The 18993-nt window shown below is 54.4% G+C and overlaps 7 protein-coding genes across 7 annotated transcripts; 3 read left to right on the top strand and 4 right to left on the bottom strand.

Annotated features, from left to right (window-relative positions):
* Positions 1-592: 592 nt before the first annotated feature.
* On the bottom strand, positions 593-1050 carry J4E84_008318 (uncharacterized protein; the record flags this gene model as incomplete). Its single annotated transcript, XM_049390894.1, has 2 exons — positions 593-928; positions 1042-1050. The coding sequence occupies 2 exons, from the start codon at positions 1048-1050 to the stop codon at positions 593-595; spliced, it is 345 nt and encodes a 114-aa protein (XP_049241601.1).
* Positions 1051-1905: 855 nt separating this feature from the next.
* On the top strand, positions 1906-2856 carry J4E84_008317 (uncharacterized protein; the record flags this gene model as incomplete). The annotated part of the gene is made up of 2 exons (XM_049390893.1): positions 1906-1911; positions 1963-2856. 2 exons carry the CDS (start codon positions 1906-1908, stop codon positions 2854-2856), a joined length of 900 nt encoding a protein of 299 aa, XP_049241600.1.
* A 1718-nt stretch (positions 2857-4574) lies between these two features.
* On the top strand, positions 4575-5300 carry J4E84_008316 (uncharacterized protein; the record flags this gene model as incomplete). The annotated part of the gene is made up of 1 exon (XM_049390892.1): positions 4575-5300. The coding sequence occupies one exon, from the start codon at positions 4575-4577 to the stop codon at positions 5298-5300; it is 726 nt and encodes a 241-aa protein (XP_049241599.1).
* Positions 5301-5502: 202 nt separating this feature from the next.
* Positions 5503-6771, bottom strand: J4E84_008315 (uncharacterized protein; the record flags this gene model as incomplete). The annotated part of the gene is made up of 1 exon (XM_049390891.1): positions 5503-6771. The coding sequence occupies one exon, from the start codon at positions 6769-6771 to the stop codon at positions 5503-5505; it is 1269 nt and encodes a 422-aa protein (XP_049241598.1).
* An 812-nt stretch (positions 6772-7583) lies between these two features.
* J4E84_008314 (uncharacterized protein) lies at positions 7584-9528 on the bottom strand (the record flags this gene model as incomplete). Its single annotated transcript, XM_049390890.1, has 2 exons — positions 7584-9274; positions 9525-9528. 2 exons carry the CDS (start codon positions 9526-9528, stop codon positions 7584-7586), a joined length of 1695 nt encoding a protein of 564 aa, XP_049241597.1.
* Positions 9529-11406: 1878 nt separating this feature from the next.
* J4E84_008313 (uncharacterized protein) lies at positions 11407-12795 on the top strand (the record flags this gene model as incomplete). The annotated part of the gene is made up of 2 exons (XM_049390889.1): positions 11407-11415; positions 11467-12795. The coding sequence occupies 2 exons, from the start codon at positions 11407-11409 to the stop codon at positions 12793-12795; spliced, it is 1338 nt and encodes a 445-aa protein (XP_049241596.1).
* A 605-nt stretch (positions 12796-13400) lies between these two features.
* On the bottom strand, positions 13401-14278 carry J4E84_008312 (uncharacterized protein; the record flags this gene model as incomplete). The annotated part of the gene is made up of 2 exons (XM_049390888.1): positions 13401-14231; positions 14273-14278. The coding sequence occupies 2 exons, from the start codon at positions 14276-14278 to the stop codon at positions 13401-13403; spliced, it is 837 nt and encodes a 278-aa protein (XP_049241595.1).
* Positions 14279-18993: the final 4715 nt, after the last annotated feature.

Raw genomic sequence — 18993 nt, 5'->3', positions numbered from 1 at the left:
AGTCTATCTTAAGAATTAAAGTGCTCTAGCGCTAGTAAGAGCTTCGGGATAGCGCTATCTTCGATAGAAGAGTTTGCGCTCTTAGCGTAATAAGAAAGTATTAGTTAGTAGAAGTCTCTAATAAGCGCAAGATTGTGCTGCGCATTAACTTAGGAGCTTATTTCCGCTCGATGTATTAATTTCTACTTACAAACCTTTTCTACACACCTAAGTAGCTAAGCTAATCTGTGTTAATAGTAAGTATGCGTTCTAGTCGCAATATGCGACGAGTGGAGCAACTTACACTGGGTCCTATCTATGAATTAAATTTCTCGTCTCGTCTAAGTTGCCCTTGGTCTTCGCGACACCCTCTTGCAGATTATTGGGAAGGAGCGAGACCAGGTTATACATGTCACCGCCGCGCATGCTGTATGCTATAGCGTGTGCGTCAGGGCCCGCCTAGGACCAATATGCGGGTCATCGCACCATTTTTCTCCGCCTCGATCCGCTGGCCTGATCAAGTTGAAGCACGATGCGATATGCCAGATCTCCTGTAGGTGGTTAGGGATTCGTTCCGTCCTGGAAGAGTGACTATAAGATCGGCGCCCTAGTTCTAGCCCTCCGAGGTTGTCACGCGCGCCCTATCGCCGGTGAACGAGCCCGGATTTATAGTCGTTACTTTTGCGTTCAGTACTACGATCACGCCCAGTTCTTGCGCTCGCTTGACCATGGCCTGCTGCAGATCTACGCGATGGCAGTCGGAGAATGGCGCTTCGTACTTGCGGCGGATGTTCGCATCGAACTCTGCCTCGTGCGCAAGTATCTTACCGCGATAGTTGTGGACAGTCAGTGCGATGGGCTCGCAGACACGATCGCGGATAGTGTCGTAAACAGACCAGTTCAGAAGGAGACGTGTAGCATTAGGTGTAAGTTGAAGGCCTGCGCCTATCTGGAATGCTGGTTAGTATAGACACCGATTGCAACCATCTGGTGTCGTAGACGTGAGCACATACTTCAGCCAGCTCCCTTGCGCCCTCCAATACCGTCACCGAGTGTCCTGACAAGGCACATTGTATCGCTGCGGCGAGTCCAGAGAGCCCAGCGCCCACGACTAAGATGTCGAGCTTGTGTGGCATAGCTGGCGTTGGTTCAAGTCGTGGCGGAAAAGGCAAGACAAAAGTCAAGCTGCGAAGACGAGTCGACCCAGCGGAACTGACGTGTGCAGGCGCGTCGTCGCCGTACTCGACTAACGTTCTATCGGACACGCATCTATCGCCGGCCGCAGCGCGTTTCGATGCGTGCAGGATAATGTCTCTTCCGGAGTGGTGTGGGGGATGCGGGGTTGCTTTAAGCCACCCTTGCAGTGCTTGCAGCACCCGGGCGTGCGCGCAGGTCGGCAACGCTTGGCGTGGGATAACAATGGTGGCAGCACACAGAACAACGGAGCATAATCCCAGGTGGCACGTCGAAAGATTGATGCTTTGTCGCTTTGGAGGTGTCGGTATCATTTGCGATGGGCCATTCGAAAAGCATGCCAACTAGCCTGTATCGCAGCACCTCCCCAATGCGAGATTGGTATTGTACGGCAGCTTGCTCGACCGTCGTCATGACGCTAATACTGCAACGATCACGGCCAGACGCTCGCTTGTACATCCCGTGGCATTCAAAGATTCCCGTTGCTCGATAGCTACGGAGATGCGCCGCGCCTCACGTCATGGGGTGGGGTAATGGAAAGACGTTCCGCCCTACCGTTGTTCAAGATATATTCCACGTCACTACGCGTCTGCAACAACATTCCACGCTGTTCGAACAAATACCATTCAACAACCATGGTCTCTCTCGACAAGCCAATCGTGCTCCATTACGAAGGCTCCATCTTCTCGCACCGGGTATTATGGTATCTATGGCTTCGCGGTATACCCTATGATGAATGTGTACATCATTTCCGTCTCTTTCAGTTGCGTCAGCTAAGAAGTCATCTAGATCCAGCCGGCATTCATGCCGCGTGAAGACCTTGAACTGCTGGGCGTCGGCTACAGAAAGATACCCGTCGTGATCATCGGAAAGGACATATACTGCGATTCTCGATTCATCATCTCCAAGCTAGAGTCTCTGTACCCCAACAGCGCTCTCTCACCTTCCACGCCAATGGATGTTGGTATCAGAAAGCTCTTCGAAAACTGGACAATCGACGGCGGCATCTTCGCCAACGCCGTGAGGATGATACCATACTGGCAGGAGACAAGCTTCCTATCGAATGAAGCCTTTGTAGATGATCGTCAGAAGCTCATGGGAAGGCGCTTCACCGCCGATGATATGGAGATGGGGCGGCCCGATGGCACGCAGCATTTGCAGCTCGCTTTTGACATGTTGGAGTCTACTTTCCTTGCCGATGGCAGGGCGTGGATTTTGAACACACAAGAACCCTCGCTAGCAGATATTGATTGTGTGTGGCCATTCAAGTGGTTGATGTCGGAGCCCACTATGAAGGACAGTCTTCCCGCGCGTTACTTCAACGCTGAGACGTATCCGAGAGTATTTTCGTGGGTAGAGAGATTTGTGGCACAACTGGAAAAGAAAAGGAAGAGAATGCCAATGCTCAAAACGCTGGATGGAAATACTATGGCACAACGAACTCTTGGCACTTCTACCTCACCAGAAAACGTTACATTCATCGATGACAATTCACATAAGCTCAAATACGGCGACGAGGTCGAGATATTTCCTTCCGATTACGGACATATGGGAAAGACTGTTGGGAATCTCGTTGGTCTTACAATTGACGAGGTCACTATCTGTAACAGCAAAAGCATCCGTGTACATTTTCCGCGCTGGAACTTCAGTGTCGTCAAAATCGCGTCTAAGTCCATGATCTAGACAACTGATAGATCCGATTTCCGTTCATCTTTCTCGCTACGGTTAGTGAATTTAGTGAGCTCGTTCCAAGGCAATAGTTGCTGTCTCATCGCTTTTCATCACCGAAGCGTTTTCCTATCGGTCACTGTAGCTGCTGTAACATTGCGTTATAGAACACCAGCGGACTAGATGTTTAGCAATTCGCACTTTAGTTTGTAGTCATTGCAGGTAAGCTGGGACATTTGAAACATAACGCTACGATGGAGATGAGCATATGAGCCCATGCAAAATGGTACGTCCGTGTCATAAGCCTTTTGTTATCGAATTAAATTAATCGTGGTTGGTAAAACTTTGCAGGACGGTATACATCGACCTCTGACGCAACACGACGACAGCAAAGTCACTGCTGTTCACGAAAGCTATTCTTCCTTGTCCGCAGCTTATGAGGCTAATGAATTGCCAGCGCCATTCTCCTTGCAGTAATAGTTCAACTCATCACCACCGATGTGATTCCCTAGCGATTGACAAAGGTTGAGCTTGCCGACTTCGGTCTGCACAATGTTAGCATGCGAAGGGTTCATGGAGGGATTCTTGTATGTCTCACCATCTTGCAATCGGCACATGTATCCCATTGCTGGTCGCCAGTGTTGCGATTCAGATATGCGTCGCATGCCTTTGTTGTTGCGTCGGCGTTGTACACGTATTGTCCGCCGACTTCATCGACACAAAGACCTTCCCTGTGGAGGTCGGCGTTGACGAAGGAGCCCACGAGGATGGGAAGTGCGGAGAGGACGACTGAGAAATGCATGACGGCTTCAGGTTTCGAAATAGCTCAGACAGAGCGAAGGTAACGACAGAATTGACTGTAAAAGCCAGGTGCACCAAAGGATTAAAGAGCGGAAGTTGGGTACTGCTCAGAACCGGATGTGGAAACAAGATAAATAAGTAAGAACTGATGATAGAACGGATCCTCGTTCATGCTTTCATGGCCATCACTACAATTGTCCTTTGTCCATTCTCGGCGCAATTGTGGCGAGCGCGCCCCTTCTTCCAAGGTTTTGAAACGTGGTTGAGCCACCGCGGTATCGAGGGACCGCACAGCAATGCCCCAATCCCACATTCCCTCGGCAGGTGAACCGAGTGCACTATTAGAGCGGTGTCCTATTAGAAGTCGGGAATTCTATGCCTTGTATTATTAAGGGTAGATGCCGAGAACCCGGAAAGGGTTTGCACTTCATGCGCTTCGGCCCGAAAGAACGATGCGGGCGTGCTTTTGTTACAGTGATACTCGAGGAGCCACTCGACTCATGTTGCGCCTAGCGAGACCCACTCAGAATAAGTAATCCTACGGCGAGCCTTTGGGTAGGTATGGAAGAACTATTCGTACTTCGAGACAGCAAATCACCGGACAACCATGAAACCAATCAGCCGCGCACCTGAACACGTTACCTAGGTTCGTATACTCCACCACTATTGATCCTTCATAAATCCCTGCCAAGAAATGTATTGACGTACCTGTTTACCAAGATAGCTGGAATGTCAAAATTGCGTCTCAGAACCCATGTTACGATCAGTCATACAGCCGACGCTGCCAATGCGGTGCTAACTTGCTCGCATTTCTTGACGATAAGTAGAGCACGCCTCCCTGATCATGAATTCTTCTCACCACCTTACCTGCCCTGTCACTCTTTTCGTAAAGTTCTACACATTCGTTTCACCTCATATATGTACTCGCTATAATGCACTCCACTTCCTTCATCACCCTCATTTTTGGCGCCGCTCTCGTCGCGGCTGCTCCCGCACCCGTCAAAATCGGATCGGATGACGTTATCCTCCACGGCAAAGGCCACTTCACCGTTATGAAACGATCTGCCTTTGAAGAGCTGGAAGCTGCACGCAAGGCCAGTGCTGTACCTCCGAAGCCTGCCTACCTTGCTGAGATTCACTTCTCCGGCAACGAGACCAAAACACCAGACAAGCAGCACTTGAAACGCGACACCAGCATTATCATTCCGAACCCCAACTCTCGTTTCTTGGGCTGGGATGTTCAAATGAGCCAAGTCACCAAGGGCGCACCGACTACTATCTCCGTCGCCTCGGGTTTCTCCATTAGTAACAGCATTTCGGTTGGGGCGAGCAGCACTTTGACACTAGTCAAGGACTTCCTCCAAGTCTCCATGTCAATCGACTACAGCCAGACGTGGCAAACGACTCAGACGCAAACCTTCACCGCCGAGGTCCCCAAGGACAAGTATGGCGCTTTTGTCAGTAACCCTTGGACCAACCGTGCGAGTGGAAGTGTCTGGACGGGTACCATCGGTGGTTATGGAGAGCTATCCGACTACCAGGCTGACTCGTTCGAGTCAAAGCAGTTTGACAATATGGAATGGGTTGATGGTGTTATCAGTCTTTGTACAGGCGACGAGTTTCCTCTCAAGAGATGCTTGGGCGAGGGTACACTATGAGGCTGGACAGCACATACTGACTTGACTGCGTGTCGGAATCGAGGATGCATGGAGGATCAAGACGGCTTCATAGATCCAGTACAGCTAATAATGTTCAAGTGCTGTTTTGTAGAGGAGAGCGTTTGTTGTGAGACCCATCGAGCATGAGGCAATCGCATGTCAAACACCCAGCACTAGGCCGAGAGCCTGGTTGATCATGCCTCTATACCTGCATCGTTCTGTCCATCCAAGGCTTCAGCGCCGCAAGGCCGATGACAACAGCCTCCTCTGTTCTAATTGTCCTGCTGCCCTGTCCCGGAACCAAATTAACCCAAGCATCAAAAAGCTCGCTAGCCATCGATTTGCCCAATCCTCTTGCCGCGAGAACCGGGTCGTTGGCAATAGCCGGTTCTATGCCGGCCTGGCCTCCGAACACAATAAGGAGGTGTTTAAAGGGTTTGTGAGCTTTGGCTTTGGCTGCAAACGTAGCAGACTCATTGCTAGTGTCAGTAAATAGTGAATAGACGGACTGGCCGCGTTCCGATGTTCCTATAGACATGTCATAGCCATCTGGGTATTCGCAATCGGAGAAGACGGCGCTGAGTGATGGAGCGCGTCGGACCGTGTAACCCCAGTAGTAGCCGCCTTCCTCACGTGGAAGACTGGCCGCGCATGCCGTAGCATTTAGTAGATTACATTCCTGCTGAGATAGGTGGGGCCAGTTGGGAGGTGCATCGGCGTTGGTGAAGCGAACGGTTGTGCGCATGCCTTGCTCAGGAGGGGCTTCTTTGGGGACAGGGACGCGGATGGGATGCGGCAGACCGCATTTGACGTATGCATACTCTGAGTCATGAGACAGAGATGTCCCTGAGCTGTTGTTCTTGGGTATCAATGATGCGGGCAAATGGGCTGGGCCGACAAAGACACCCTCGCGGTACCGACACCACTCGTGGCTTCGAAGATGGTGCGGCATATCCATACTTGGGAGATTACCAACCCATTTGAGATTCTGATGTTCCTTGAAGATGCTCAATCGGGGATCCTCGGCGTCGTATCGTAGATGAGGTGGGCATTCGGCATAAGACAATAAATGGCAAAGGAACTGGTCTGGGCTCTGCCATGCCTCATCGTGCTCCAGGATAGAGTCGAGGACTTGTTGCTTGGACCGTCCTCTGCGGATGTATTTTGGATCAACGACTCTGGGATCGACATTGGTCGGATCTTCATCGAATACGACGATTTCATCGACACAGTAGATGGCGGCTGCGCGTGCGATTCGTCCGACTTGGATAGTCTTGTGATCGGGCTTCTTGGCATTGAGAGTCCAGCTTCCGGGCAAAGCGATGGTGACGGTCCAGTCGCGACCTTTGGTTGGTGCGAAAAGAGCGGTAGGTTTAGAAGTATCAACGTCGTCTATTTGTTGCTCTTGGGTGTCGCGTTTGCGTTTCTTGGCAGGACTGACGTTGTCATGTGGAGGCTGATGCACGGCCATGGTCAGTCTTGGACTTGAGCTGGAGCCCTTCGAAGTCACGATGTCGTGGACAAAGATGGCGCAACGTGCTCTCGGGTAGCGGGTGCGGTCGCGGGAAAATGTGAATCGGTCGGTAGGTAGCATGTTGCTACTTGAAGGTCGCAACTTTTCGGCCTGTCTTGGCGCGCCCACCCCTGTCGCACCGCGGGCTTGCGGCCTGCGGCTTGCGGCACTCGGCGGCGCAACTGAACTTCCATATCTCTTTCCCACCATGACAGTGGTACAAGCGCCTCACAATATGGACGCGCACAGGTATGCCTAGCCACCGCCCCCTTCCTTGCTCGCACACAAAACTGACAACCCCGTCCAGGCCCACGGCGTCGCCTGCGACGCCCACCGGCACGCTCTTGGCCTTCCTCGCCCTCTACCTCACTACGCTCTTCTCCCTCGATACGTGGGCCGCCGCACGAGGCTCCCCCTACCGCGCACCAGGCATCGACAACTCGACGCATCGCCCTCCCGTCACGGCACCGGCACGAGGCAGCTACCAGGGCGGCATGCATGGTCGCGGTCGTGCTGGACCCGGGCCTGGTAGTCAAGCGCGGGGCCGTGGACACGCCGGGAGCGTCGCGCAGACGGGCGACTCGAGACCGCCGATTCAGATGGGTGGCACAGCTGGGTGCGGCGCTTGTTTGACCTAGGGCAGGCGACGCGAGGCGGTGGGCACAGCACTTGCATGGCTGACGATGAGTGGCGGCCTAGTCTTGAGCCTATCTTGACATCTTCATTGCTCCCTTTCGCACCAAGCGACTCGGTGATGCTACCGAAACTAACTACGCTCCCCTCCGCACATTCGTACTCATCAACGTGATCTTTTTGCCCTTCTTCTTCTTTCCGCCGGCCGGCTTCTTCGCGCCTTCCTCGCCTCCTTCTAAAGACATGGCTTGCGCTCGGGCAAGCATGTCCTCCTCGGCAAGCAAATCCTTCTCCCAGCCCTGCAGCCACCCATCATCGCCGTCATGATGATCCTGGGGCCCAAACACTGGAGACGTGCCTGCCACTATCGCCGTACCCCATACGGTCCGTGGCGCTGACGGGCTTGACGAAGGAGAAGCCAACGGAGCGAAGCCATCGCCACGCCGCCGTGGCCAGGGTGGCGACGTCGAAGAGTTGTCTCCATCCATGACGGGCTGCGCGTCCGGCATGCTGCCTGATGCTAGAGGCTGGAAATCGTCGGCGGAGAATCTCTCCGTCATGCTTGGACGTCTTCTGCGCGCAGATGCAAACTCGGCGTACTCGGCCTTTTCCGCGCGCTGTCGTGCCTTCTCCTCTTTACTCTCCTTCTCAACATGCCTCTTTCGCCTTTTCTCAATATCGGGTCGGAAGCGTTCCAGCACTTCTGGGGCGACTGTATCGGTCCAATCACATTCAAGGAAACCAACTTCACAGCCGTATGGTAGATGCGCCAGGTATTTTGTGCGCTTGCGCAATTCGTCATCGACTACGTGTCCCGTAGATACGTGCTCGACACGGGGAAGGATCGTTGAGGGGAACGAGGCGAAATTTCCGAAAGCCGCTTTCAAAATGCGGATATCTAACGGAGATAAGTAGTAATGCAATAGTGCTTGGTAGAAGAAATATTCGGCGGGCGTCTGGTGGTGCTCGTGGTGCTGTCGATTGCGAAGCTCTGCAAGCGTCAGAGACATGCCGTGGCTTGCTGCTGAAGAGTGCGAAGAGACAGACATGGCCCTGTCCTTGCCATAAGCGGTCCCGACCTGGGAATGGTCCTGTACAGTGTTCATGTCTGGCGCCGTCGTCTCGTTGAATACCATGGGCGCTCTCTTCATCTTGGGTTCCGCGGGCTTGCAGGCCTCGTCTGGGGGGTTTCCGATTCCTCTAAGCTTCTCCTTGGCCTCTCGGATATTCCGTACCGCCTTGTTGGTCCATTCCATGCTGTCTTCGGCAAACATGACTTCATCCTCTTTGCCTTGGTGCTCCAGCTTCACAATCTCTTGATCATGTTGGTCCAGCATGTAGTCCTCACCGCCGCGCATTATGCGGGCATAGTCGGTCACCTCGGCGGCATGATACCAGGGGATATCTTCGTCTTTGGTCATAGCGTAGGCGCCATCGCGGGGCATAGCCAAGGTGCTTCCCGCGGATCTGACAGCCAAGCGGAGAACTACATCGCCTCCCTCGCGGGGAGGCTCGCCCTCCTGGCCTGTGTACCAGCGCACTGGCCTCGTTTCAGAGGCGTATATGGTGTCGAAGCACAGCGGGCATTTGCTCGAACGCGCCCGTTTGTCTCGGGGCTTGGCGTCGTCTTCGGAATGCATGTAGCGGATGAGACATGGGAGACAGAAGATGTGGCCACACCTCGCCATCCTGGGGGCTAGGGGTGTGCCAAGGCAGATGGGACACGAGGCGTCTTGTGAAAGCTCGGAAGCCAGGATCTGCAGGACGTTGTTCCAGTCGAGGTGGACATCGGCATCGACACTCTGGGCGCGGTAGTCGGCGCGGGGGTCTACGATGAAGCGGTAGTTGGCGTGCACGTATCTGCATGGTGTTAGCGGAATGGTCGACACGGTGCTGCTCCCGCTGGGACTCTCACCTTGCCTTGTCTACGGCGTGGTAGCCCGAGCCAAGGCCCCACGTCGGGTTGCGCCGATAGCTCCTTGCGTGGCCATGGGCGGCATGGTTGGTTGGGCGGGGCGGCAAGCTGAAGTTCATGAGGTGGGTAATGGACGTCTGGCCCTTGCGGTTCTGGAAGGGACGCATGGCGAGAGACTCGGCAATGGCATCCTCGTCCGTCTGCCTGAAGCGCTTCGACGCCTTGTGCTGTTTCTTCTGCTGCTGCGAGTTGCGGGGAGTCGGCAATGACCGCGCGGGCGCGCCACTACCCCGCGGCTGCGTGGAGAAGCTGCTGGTGCTGGCGGAGGGCGTCTGCGTCTGCGTCTGGGCGGGTGAAGCGGGCCCCGAGGGAGCGGAGGCCTTGGACGAGGCGGCGGCGGTGGGCGGATTGCTGGACATGACGCCCAGCTAAGGGTTCACGAGCAGGACAAGGGCGAGTAATGCGAGTGCGGTGATATGTAGCTGCGAGGGTTGGCGTCCCCAAGAGGTGGCTTGGAGACGACGAGCGTCGCAAGGCCGAGTGGCGATGGTGCTCTGACGACAGCGTCTCCGCACAGACGGCTGCGATTGCCCTTTCGGATCACGTTGGCGCGGCTTCTTCTACAACCTCACCGATTCCGACCCCAACAGCAATCCGCCCCGACCTCTACCTCCACACTGCACCCCACGTGTCTCCGTCGCGGGCAGCCCGTGCTGCGCTCATGTCGTCCTGATACCATGACCCCGCAGTCCCACTAGACACTCCCCTCGACCCGTTGCCGCGCACGCTGGCTGCGACGGCTCCCGCCAGCGCCCACGGTCGAGGCAACACGGCCTCCAGCGCCCACGATGCCCGGCCCGTACCTGCCTGGCAGCAGAAGGCACGAGCCGCAGTACTACCACCACGCGATGCCGCCCCAGACACACTCGCCCGTCCACCACAATCCCTATTCCGCGCCCTACCACCACCAGCAACATCACCACCACCACCACCACCACCACCAGGCACCGCACCATGGCCCGCTCCACGGCCCGCTCCACGCCTATGCCCAGCAGCCGCAGCCGTGGTACCCTTACCAGCAGCCGCCGCTCCAGTACGCCATGCCTCCGCGCCCGTTCCAGCCTCAACCCCATGGCTCGCCCGTCGTCGTCTCTTCGCAGCTGCACACGCTTCCCCCGCGCATGCCCACGCCAGCGCCGCACTCGCCCGCTGCCACGACTGTCGACGCCCCGCCGCCCTCGCCCCAGTCCGTCACATTCAGGCCTTTCTACCCGCCTCTGCCCTGGCTGTCCGCCCCCGACTCCGTCTTCCCGCCACGCGCGACACCCCGCCGGCGAAGGCGCAGGGCTCCCGTTCACATCGAGGACCAGGCTCTGGCCCTACCCTCGCGTGACGCCACGTACCTCGACCAAGGCACCCACGGCCAGCTGACCCCGTCCGAGGAGCCCGACGACTCGCAGGCTTCTACCATACCGGCACCCTCTGACGCTGATATCGATACTCCGTCCACCTCACACCCGCCTTCGGAAGTCGATCTGGCGCAATCTGCCCCGCCGTCTGCTGCAACACCATTGCCCGTACAATCGCCAGCCCAGCCTTCAGCCACTGTCAAGCAACACGCCCGCAACCCCACGATCCCAGCCGTGCCCCGCGTTCCTGTCAAACCAATACAGGCTCCCAGTGCACCTTCGATGACGCAACAGTCGGTTAAATCGCCCGCCGGCACTCATCAGGAACACACCCAGAATGGAGACACTACAGCAACAACACCCCACACAGGCCCAAACTCCGAAGAGACTCCAAAGGCATCTCCGCCTCGGCCGGCAGCACCAAAATCCTGGGCAGAGCTGTTGAGGGCAAAGAACACTCCCGCCGTCGCGCAGCCAGCTCCCTCTCCCAACAATACCTTGGCTGTTTCCAACGGCCCTGTAGTACCTAGCAACACCACGCTTGCACACGTTCTGGCGTCTTTCTCAGTTGACGCCGAGACAAAGGCTTCCTTTATCGAGCCTCGAGGGCTTGTAAACACGGGCAACTTGTGCTACATGAACTCGGTGCGACCTAACCCGCTACTCTACTCTGTGCCACGCTGACTTGTCTTGCAGATTCTCCAAGTACTACTGTTCTGCGTTCCCTTTTACGACTTCCTTGATCAGGTGGCAAAGCGCGCTGCGCACAGCTTCAAGTCCGAAACTCCTCTCGTGGATGCCATGATCATGTTCCTGCGCGACTTCCGACTCATCGACTCTGCCGACACCGTCGACCAACTCCGTCTTCGGCTAAAAGGCAACGAGCTCGAGCAGTACGGCGACCCGCTCACACCCGAGTACGTATACGACGTCATAAAGCGTCTGCCTCGATTCGACAATATGAAGAGGGGTCAGCAAGAAGACGCCGAGGAGTTTCTGGGCTTCTTGCTTGCTGGACTGCACGACGAGTGCGTCCACATCATCAAGAGTGGCAAGCAGAGCCAGTCCGCAGACGCCGTCGCATCCCCCGGGACCGCACGATCAGGCTACATTGATGGTGGATGGGAAGAGGTTGGGCACAAGCAAAAAACTTCTATTACACAAAATTCTGGGGCGATTGATGTTGAAAGTCCCATCACCAAGATCTTCGGTGGCAAGTTGCGGTCGGAATACAAGAGGCCAGGCGAGAAGGCCTCGGTCACACTTGAGCCGTACCAACCCCTCCAGCTCGATATCGGTGAGCCCAACACTAACAACATCTCTGATGCTCTCAAGAATCTTACGCGTCTCGAGACGTTGGACGGTGCGGCTCGGGGTTCCAAAGCTTCCACCAAACAAGTACATATTGAGACCCTCCCACCAGTCCTCATTCTTCACCTGAAGCGTTTTCACTACGACGAAAAGGGACCACAAAAGATTTGGAAGAAGATTGGGTACCCCTTGGAGTTGGAGCTGCCGAAAGAGGTTTTTCCCCCGCATAAACGAAGCAGCTACCACATCCAAGGATGCTTCCCGCGTTATCGCCTCATTGGGGTCGTGTACCACCACGGTAAGAACGCAAGTGGTGGCCACTACACCGTCGACCTGCGGCGCCAGGAGGGCAAGGAATGGATCCGAATGGACGATACCATCATCCGCCGCATCCGCGCCGAGGATGTCGCTGAAGGCGGCGCTGAAGAGGATCCCAAGGTCCTCGCGGCCGGACTCGAGCAACACCAGAGCGATATGGGGATGAGCAAGAACTACTTTGCCCGGATTGACCTGGATGAGCAAGGGACGGACAAAGGAGGCTGGAACCAAGTCAGTGGAGCCGAGAAGCAAAAGGATAGCATCAAGAAATGGACTGGTGCTGTCAATGGCACGACAACCCCCATCTCACCGGGCAAGAGGACGCCACTGCCCAGCGAGAATGTGCGCGACAACAAGGTGGCCTACATCCTGTTCTATCAGCGCATGGAGAATTGAAGAAGTATGAAGTAAATGGGCCAGGCCGAAAGTGACGAACCGGCCTCTATCCTAGCCGCTTTATGCACGTCACCTCAGAGCTCTACTGCAGCATGTACGACTGAGTAAAAATGTCACGACATGCATACCAATGAAGCGTGCAACAGATCTGCCGGGTCTGCATGGTTTACCGAGCAGCAGCGTGGTAGCGCCTTCAGGTTAATGTGATAGCCTGTGGCAGTTGTTGAGCACGCGACAAATAATAAAACGATCCAATGTTCACTCCTGCCCCATTCGTACATGCTCTGCTAACAACCACGGTACCTAGGTGCTGATGTAACCCATTAGGTTAGCTGCTTAGCCCACCACCCAAGGCTCACGGTCGTGACGTGCGGGGAAGAACGCACACATGATAAGAGACAGTGCAAAGCTTCAATGTAACGCACAGCAATGTTCGATTCCAACAACCAAAGTACACTCCAATTTTCTTGATTCTACGTGAACTAAGGCTACCTGTCTGATTGCGTCTGCATCAATCGATGCAGTTCGATATTGTATCAAGGTGCGCTCGTCATTCTCTCAAATTCCATCACACACCGGCGCTCATGTGTTACCACTTATCGTGTCTACCTGTTCTTCACGGCTACCTTGTCCGCCCCCTTCTTCGCCACCTTGGTTCGCTTGTTCGTCTTTTGTTGCGCATTCCTGGCTGGCTTGTCCTTCTGTTTTTGAGCATCCCTGGCTGCAAACAGTGCCGCCTTCGCTGCCGCCTTGACTCGGTCGTCCTCCTCTTTGCGCTCGGCTTTGAGTTGCTCTTCTGCCTCCTCAGCGATACGCTTCTCTGCTCTCTTCCTCGCCGTCTTCGCTCTTTCCGTCGCCAGGCGGCGCTGTTCGTCGTCGAAAACCTTGTACAATTTCTGCTGTATATTCCGGCCGACTTCGCAGGTACTTGGGCAGTTCAAATGCCCGAAGCATTGGAAGCCTTCTGGGCCATGATCGCAAATGTAATCGCCAGCGTCTGATTGGCAGCTACCCGGACACAATATCCGTTGCATGTTGAAGCAACGCAACTCGCACACGATGTGCAAGGGATTGTCGCACGAACTGTGCCCACACAAGTGGGACCCCTGCACATCCTTGTTCCACATCAGATGCTCACATCCAATGACCTTCAAGACGAGGCGATTGGATTGGAACCTCTCGGTCATACCACCTGCTGTGATGCTGATCTGCTCAGATATGTGTCGCCCCCCGAATGGGTCTGTGGGCGTTGAAGCCTCCGTTGGTATCCAACAGCCGTGGTGACCAACGGCAATTCGGCCGGCAGAGAGGTGGTTCAGGAGCGTCTCGACGTTTGACTGGCGCATGACAGACTCTCGGTCGGGGTCCACTTCCTCTTTGACTCCGGAGGATGTGGCGGCAAGGTCGCGATAGATCGGTTCGTTGTCTTTGCGGAGCTTGTCGAGTCGGGTTCTGATGTCAGGGATTGGACCTCTACATACATCAGGCGTAGGAGGCATCGAGGAACGGATGGACTTCAGAACCTTGGCGAGATAGCGTTTTAGCGATGGCTTTGTCTTGTCGCCGAATTTACGTTGGACACGTATAAGAGGGGGAGCTGTCGGGGAACGCGTTGAGGCAACAGTCCGACGGGGTTGCTTCGCGCGTGGCTTCCTGCTCGTTTTACGACTTGGAGCCATGGTTGGTTTCTGGGAAGAACGATACAATGATAATGTAGAGAAGGCTCGGGTGCAGAATAATAAAGATAAAGGTTGATTGTTGTTGCTTGCACAGCTACGCTACGCTACTTAAGTAGTAATGTTTGCTGCCTTAAATGCTAGACGCTTTGACTTCTGCAAGCCTTAGACCGCTAGACGCCTAGAGCCTACCTATAACGCGGACAATCTCGCTGCAGACAAGGTGATGAAACCAGACCCCACCGTCTGCATGCAGGGGGTTCTAAAAAAGGGCCAGCAATAACTAGGCAACTAACCTAATTGTCATACACTAGCATCCTCCAACCACCGGGTTATTTTCGGCCTAATATATATCGTATCCGCAATATTGGTCCTCCTGCAATGACAATCTCTATGCCATCAAATTAGCGACAACTTTCAGTAGCAAACCTAGGCACCAGATATAAATTCCCGAGACCGAGCGCACGAAGAATCGGGCTCGTGCTTCACCATGGGCACCGGATGTCCGTGTCTGACGGAGAACCGGTATCGAGCGCACAATGAATCCATCTTGGATGAAGGCATGAGGGCATAGTAGAAAAGGGTGACGGATTTGTCGTTCCCTCACGGGCCTACCACTGTACGGAGCTTCTTTCTCAGTTGGTAGCTCTTACGCCCTGGCCGCCTACGAAGTACAACGGTCCCGGAACTCCATGTTGCCGAGCCTAGGCCACTTCTCCAACGTCTAGAGACACCGCGACATGGCCCCAGAGTAGAGGCTTTCTCGTTCAAGCCATTGTTCGGCCTTGCACAGGCCAATCGTCGCGCGTGCTTACGTGTGGATGCTGACAGCGTCTTGAAAACGACCCTGCCGCTGGCGAAAGAGGAGATGGTAGAAGAGGTATCAATCGCAATGTGATTTGAAGCTGTTGGCACAATTGTCGAGGCACTGAACCGAGCGACATGGGCACACTGGTGACAGACGAGCCAAACATTACCGAATTAGCGTCGTGCGGGGAAGACACCTCGGCTCCAGCACTCGCAGGCTTATCCATCTTCGTTCTATCGGCAATTAGGTAGCTTCTCTCAGAAACTTGGGCTGTCTATACCTTTGAATACTTCTAGCGAAAGCAGTCGCAAATGTGGCCTCACACAAACGGTTCATACCTAGATAGTGACCGTCTCGTCCGTCCTGCCCGGCCCTGCCCAACATGACATCCGTCAACTGCCAAACAACGCCACCTCCCACCTCCCACGTCGTCCTCTCTTATCCAGCCGACTATGTCCTCCTCGTTACAATCAACCGCGAAAGACAAATGAACTCCATACCGTTCGAAGGACACCTTGAAATGGGCCAAGTATTCGATTGGTTCGACCACGAGCCCAACCTCCGCGTTGCCATTGTCACAGGAGCAGGCAAGAAGAGCTTTTGCGCCGGGCAAGATCTCATTCAACTCGGAAAGATAAGGAGCGGGGAGCTGAAAGCAAGTCCTGGTATGATGCGACACCCTGTGAGTGGGTTTGGGGGGCTGAGCAGAAGGATGGGAAAGAAGCCGGTTATCGCTGCTGTCAATGGGTTTGCGCTGGGTGGAGGGTTCGAGATTGTTCTGGGCTGGTACGTCGCGCTTCGTTACGAATTTGAGAGTGAGACAGGCTGCTGATCAGCGGCTTCACAGCGACATGGTGGTGGCGGCACCTCACGCGACCTTTGGGCTCCCAGAAGCTCTCCGTGGCATCTTCGCCGGCGCAGGAGGTCCACCACGTCTAGTCCGCAACGTAGGCTTTCCCATCGCATCCGAGATGGCATTGACAGGCCGATCCATCACCGCACAACGAGCCAAAGAGCTCAACCTCGTCAATCGCATATCGTCATCCCTAGACACAGTAGTGGAAGAGGCGTTGAAACTGGCAAATGAAATCGCGGCCATCTCACCCGATTCGGCAATCGTCACACGAGCGGCGCTGAAGGAAGCTTGGGAAACCGGGAGCGTGGAGCGGGCTACTCAACTAACGATTGAGCAGTATAACCATGGCTTGAACGCGGGGGATAATGCGCTAGAGGGGCTCAAGGCTTTTGCAGAGAAGCGGAGACCGAATTGGCGACCTTCCAAGCTGTAGACGTGACTGCAGTACCTAGGTATGGAGCTTGCTATCTTGAATAGGCAACTCCCGTGCACTGTTCTGGTATAATTAGTTTTTCTTACCTATCTGTTCGTTCTGGTAATTGAACAAGTCTTCATTCTACGTGGGTGAATGTTACCCATCGTGCATATGTTGGCAAGCTTCGGTGATGCTTTTCCTAGCACACGGTGTGCTCGGCCAATAGCTTCGCACCAAATTTTACGAGGCTGCTGAACCAAGCCAGGTAGAGTTAGCACAGTACCTAGGTATGTGGGAAGAGGTAGTCATCGCATGCATCCTACATGCGCCCCATAACCCCACCTCTCCCCGCATGACAGCGCTCGGGTAGCGCTAGCTCGACATGATGTCAAAGGAAACTCCCGAGGCAGGCGCTACTAAAGCGGTTTATAATGGAGTATCTAGTCCGGAAAGATTGTTGACTCAAAGACATTGACATTCTACTAACTTGAACTGCACGATTCAATAGAGAACTGAATACCCTGCTTTGACATCATACCCGATATCTTGCCATGGTGAACCGACGAGCTAGCGATGCAGCGGCTCCCCTAACTCAACCACCCGTTGCAACCGTCGCCAAGCGAAAACGACGTGCTTCCTGCCTAGGAGAACAAGAGCGTCGCGAACGGAAAAGAGCTATTGACCGTGAAGCTCAACGCTCACTGCGAGAAAAGACCAAAACGCACATCGCGGAATTGGAACGAACAATCCAGATACTTCGCGATCAAGATCGTAACGCGGCTACGTCGAGTCTGCTCTCCGAGATTGATAATCTACGAGCGGAAAATGAGCAGTTGAGGGATGTCATCGATAGCGTCAAGAGTGTGGTGGGGCTGGACCTTGGGGTGTCGAGCAAGACCGCTGCGGCGATCGTACCACCATACCTCGCTGATGATGGTGACGATGAGGACACTCCTCTCGCTGCGACGAGTGCCGGTACGCATAAATCTCTAGCACTGACCCTTGACTCACTTTTGATGCTAGGGCAGCAATCGCCTAAGCCAAGCATTGTCTCGTCTAGCAGTGTGACGAGACCACCTGCATCTCTGCCGGCGCCCATCGACCAGCCCACCACCCATAGTTCTTCTGAAACAATGCGCTCGCTCGATCTTGATGGTATGACAGTAATGCCAGATCTATTTCCGCCGCCTGTGGGGTCGAATCAACCACTTAGCTTGGAGCCCGTTCTCCCGCCTGTACACAAGAGCTCAGCAGAAGAAAAGGGAGGAGGCCAGCACTGGGCCCATGCATCAGCTACAGCAACATGGGCGCCCATGATGGAAGAAGTATGTTAATCATCGTCTTCTTTCCCTGGCTGACTCAGAACTACCTACAGATTTTCGGCCCAAACTGGCGTTGTCCCTCTCCAACAATCCTCCACATTGGCAACCCAGACAACCCCACCCCCCTAGCCTCATCCTCCATTTGCCCTATTTGGAAAAAGAGCAACGAACTCTTTGGCAAAGTCTTTACCTACAATCGTCGTTACTCAGGCAATTCTGACAAGTATTCATCTTCGTGCCACAATCTAGTGCCGGTCGATATCGCAGAAGCAGGACTTCTATACGCTGGCATAAAGCAGGGTTGGAACAGCTTAGCCTCGTTGGAATGGAAGAAAAGTCCAGCGCTTACTATTCTGAAACAGGTCGACGAGTTGCTGTTTGTTCATTTACCCAATGTAGAGAGGCTGGCTGTGGCGTATAAGAGCTTCAAACTGCTCAAGGTACGTCGACGCCAGCTCACCATGCATGAAGCATGCAAATCAGGAAGCTAACCTGCGTACGGTAGTATTATCTGAACGCAAGAAAAGAAGAATTAGACAGAGTACCCGACTGGCTCCGTCCAAGGTAACCTTCTCACCTAGCTACCCACCCGCATGCATTCCCTTATGCCACGCGAGCCGAGTTCACTCCTTCGTCTGTCCGTCCGTCCGTCTGACACTACGATCAGTTTCTCACAGTCATCCACGGCCCACCCCATCGCCCTTGACTTCTTCGCCTGGCCCACCCTCCGCTCCCGCCTCTTGAATAACCATGCCACGATCTTCCAAAACACCGATCTCTCATGCTGTTACTCGCGCTATCTGCGCTTCGACTGGCCTTTTCCCATTGAAGACGCTTTCTTCCTCGATGATAGCAGTGGAAACCACTACCCCAGTCCTCTGTTTGAGCGATACCACGGGGATCTGAAGTATTGGTCGGTAGACGAAAGATTCTTTGACACGTTTCCGGAGATGAAGGGGGATATTGAGGGGGACCGGTGCAGGGGAGGATGACTGTATGTTGAATCAACCAAGGTAATTGCGTTGTCCATTTGATGCTATATTAGAGATTGACCATGATGGAGAAATATGCCATGTTCGCTATCTATGCTGTACCAGTACATTGCCACCCTGTCCGTTCCA

This window comes from Alternaria hordeiaustralica, assembly GCF_023758085.1.
Source record: "Alternaria hordeiaustralica strain BMP 2776 chromosome Unknown scaffold_20, whole genome shotgun sequence".
NCBI lineage: Eukaryota > Fungi > Ascomycota > Dothideomycetes > Pleosporales > Pleosporaceae > Alternaria > Alternaria hordeiaustralica.
This window is presented reverse-complemented; position numbering and strand designations above follow the sequence as displayed.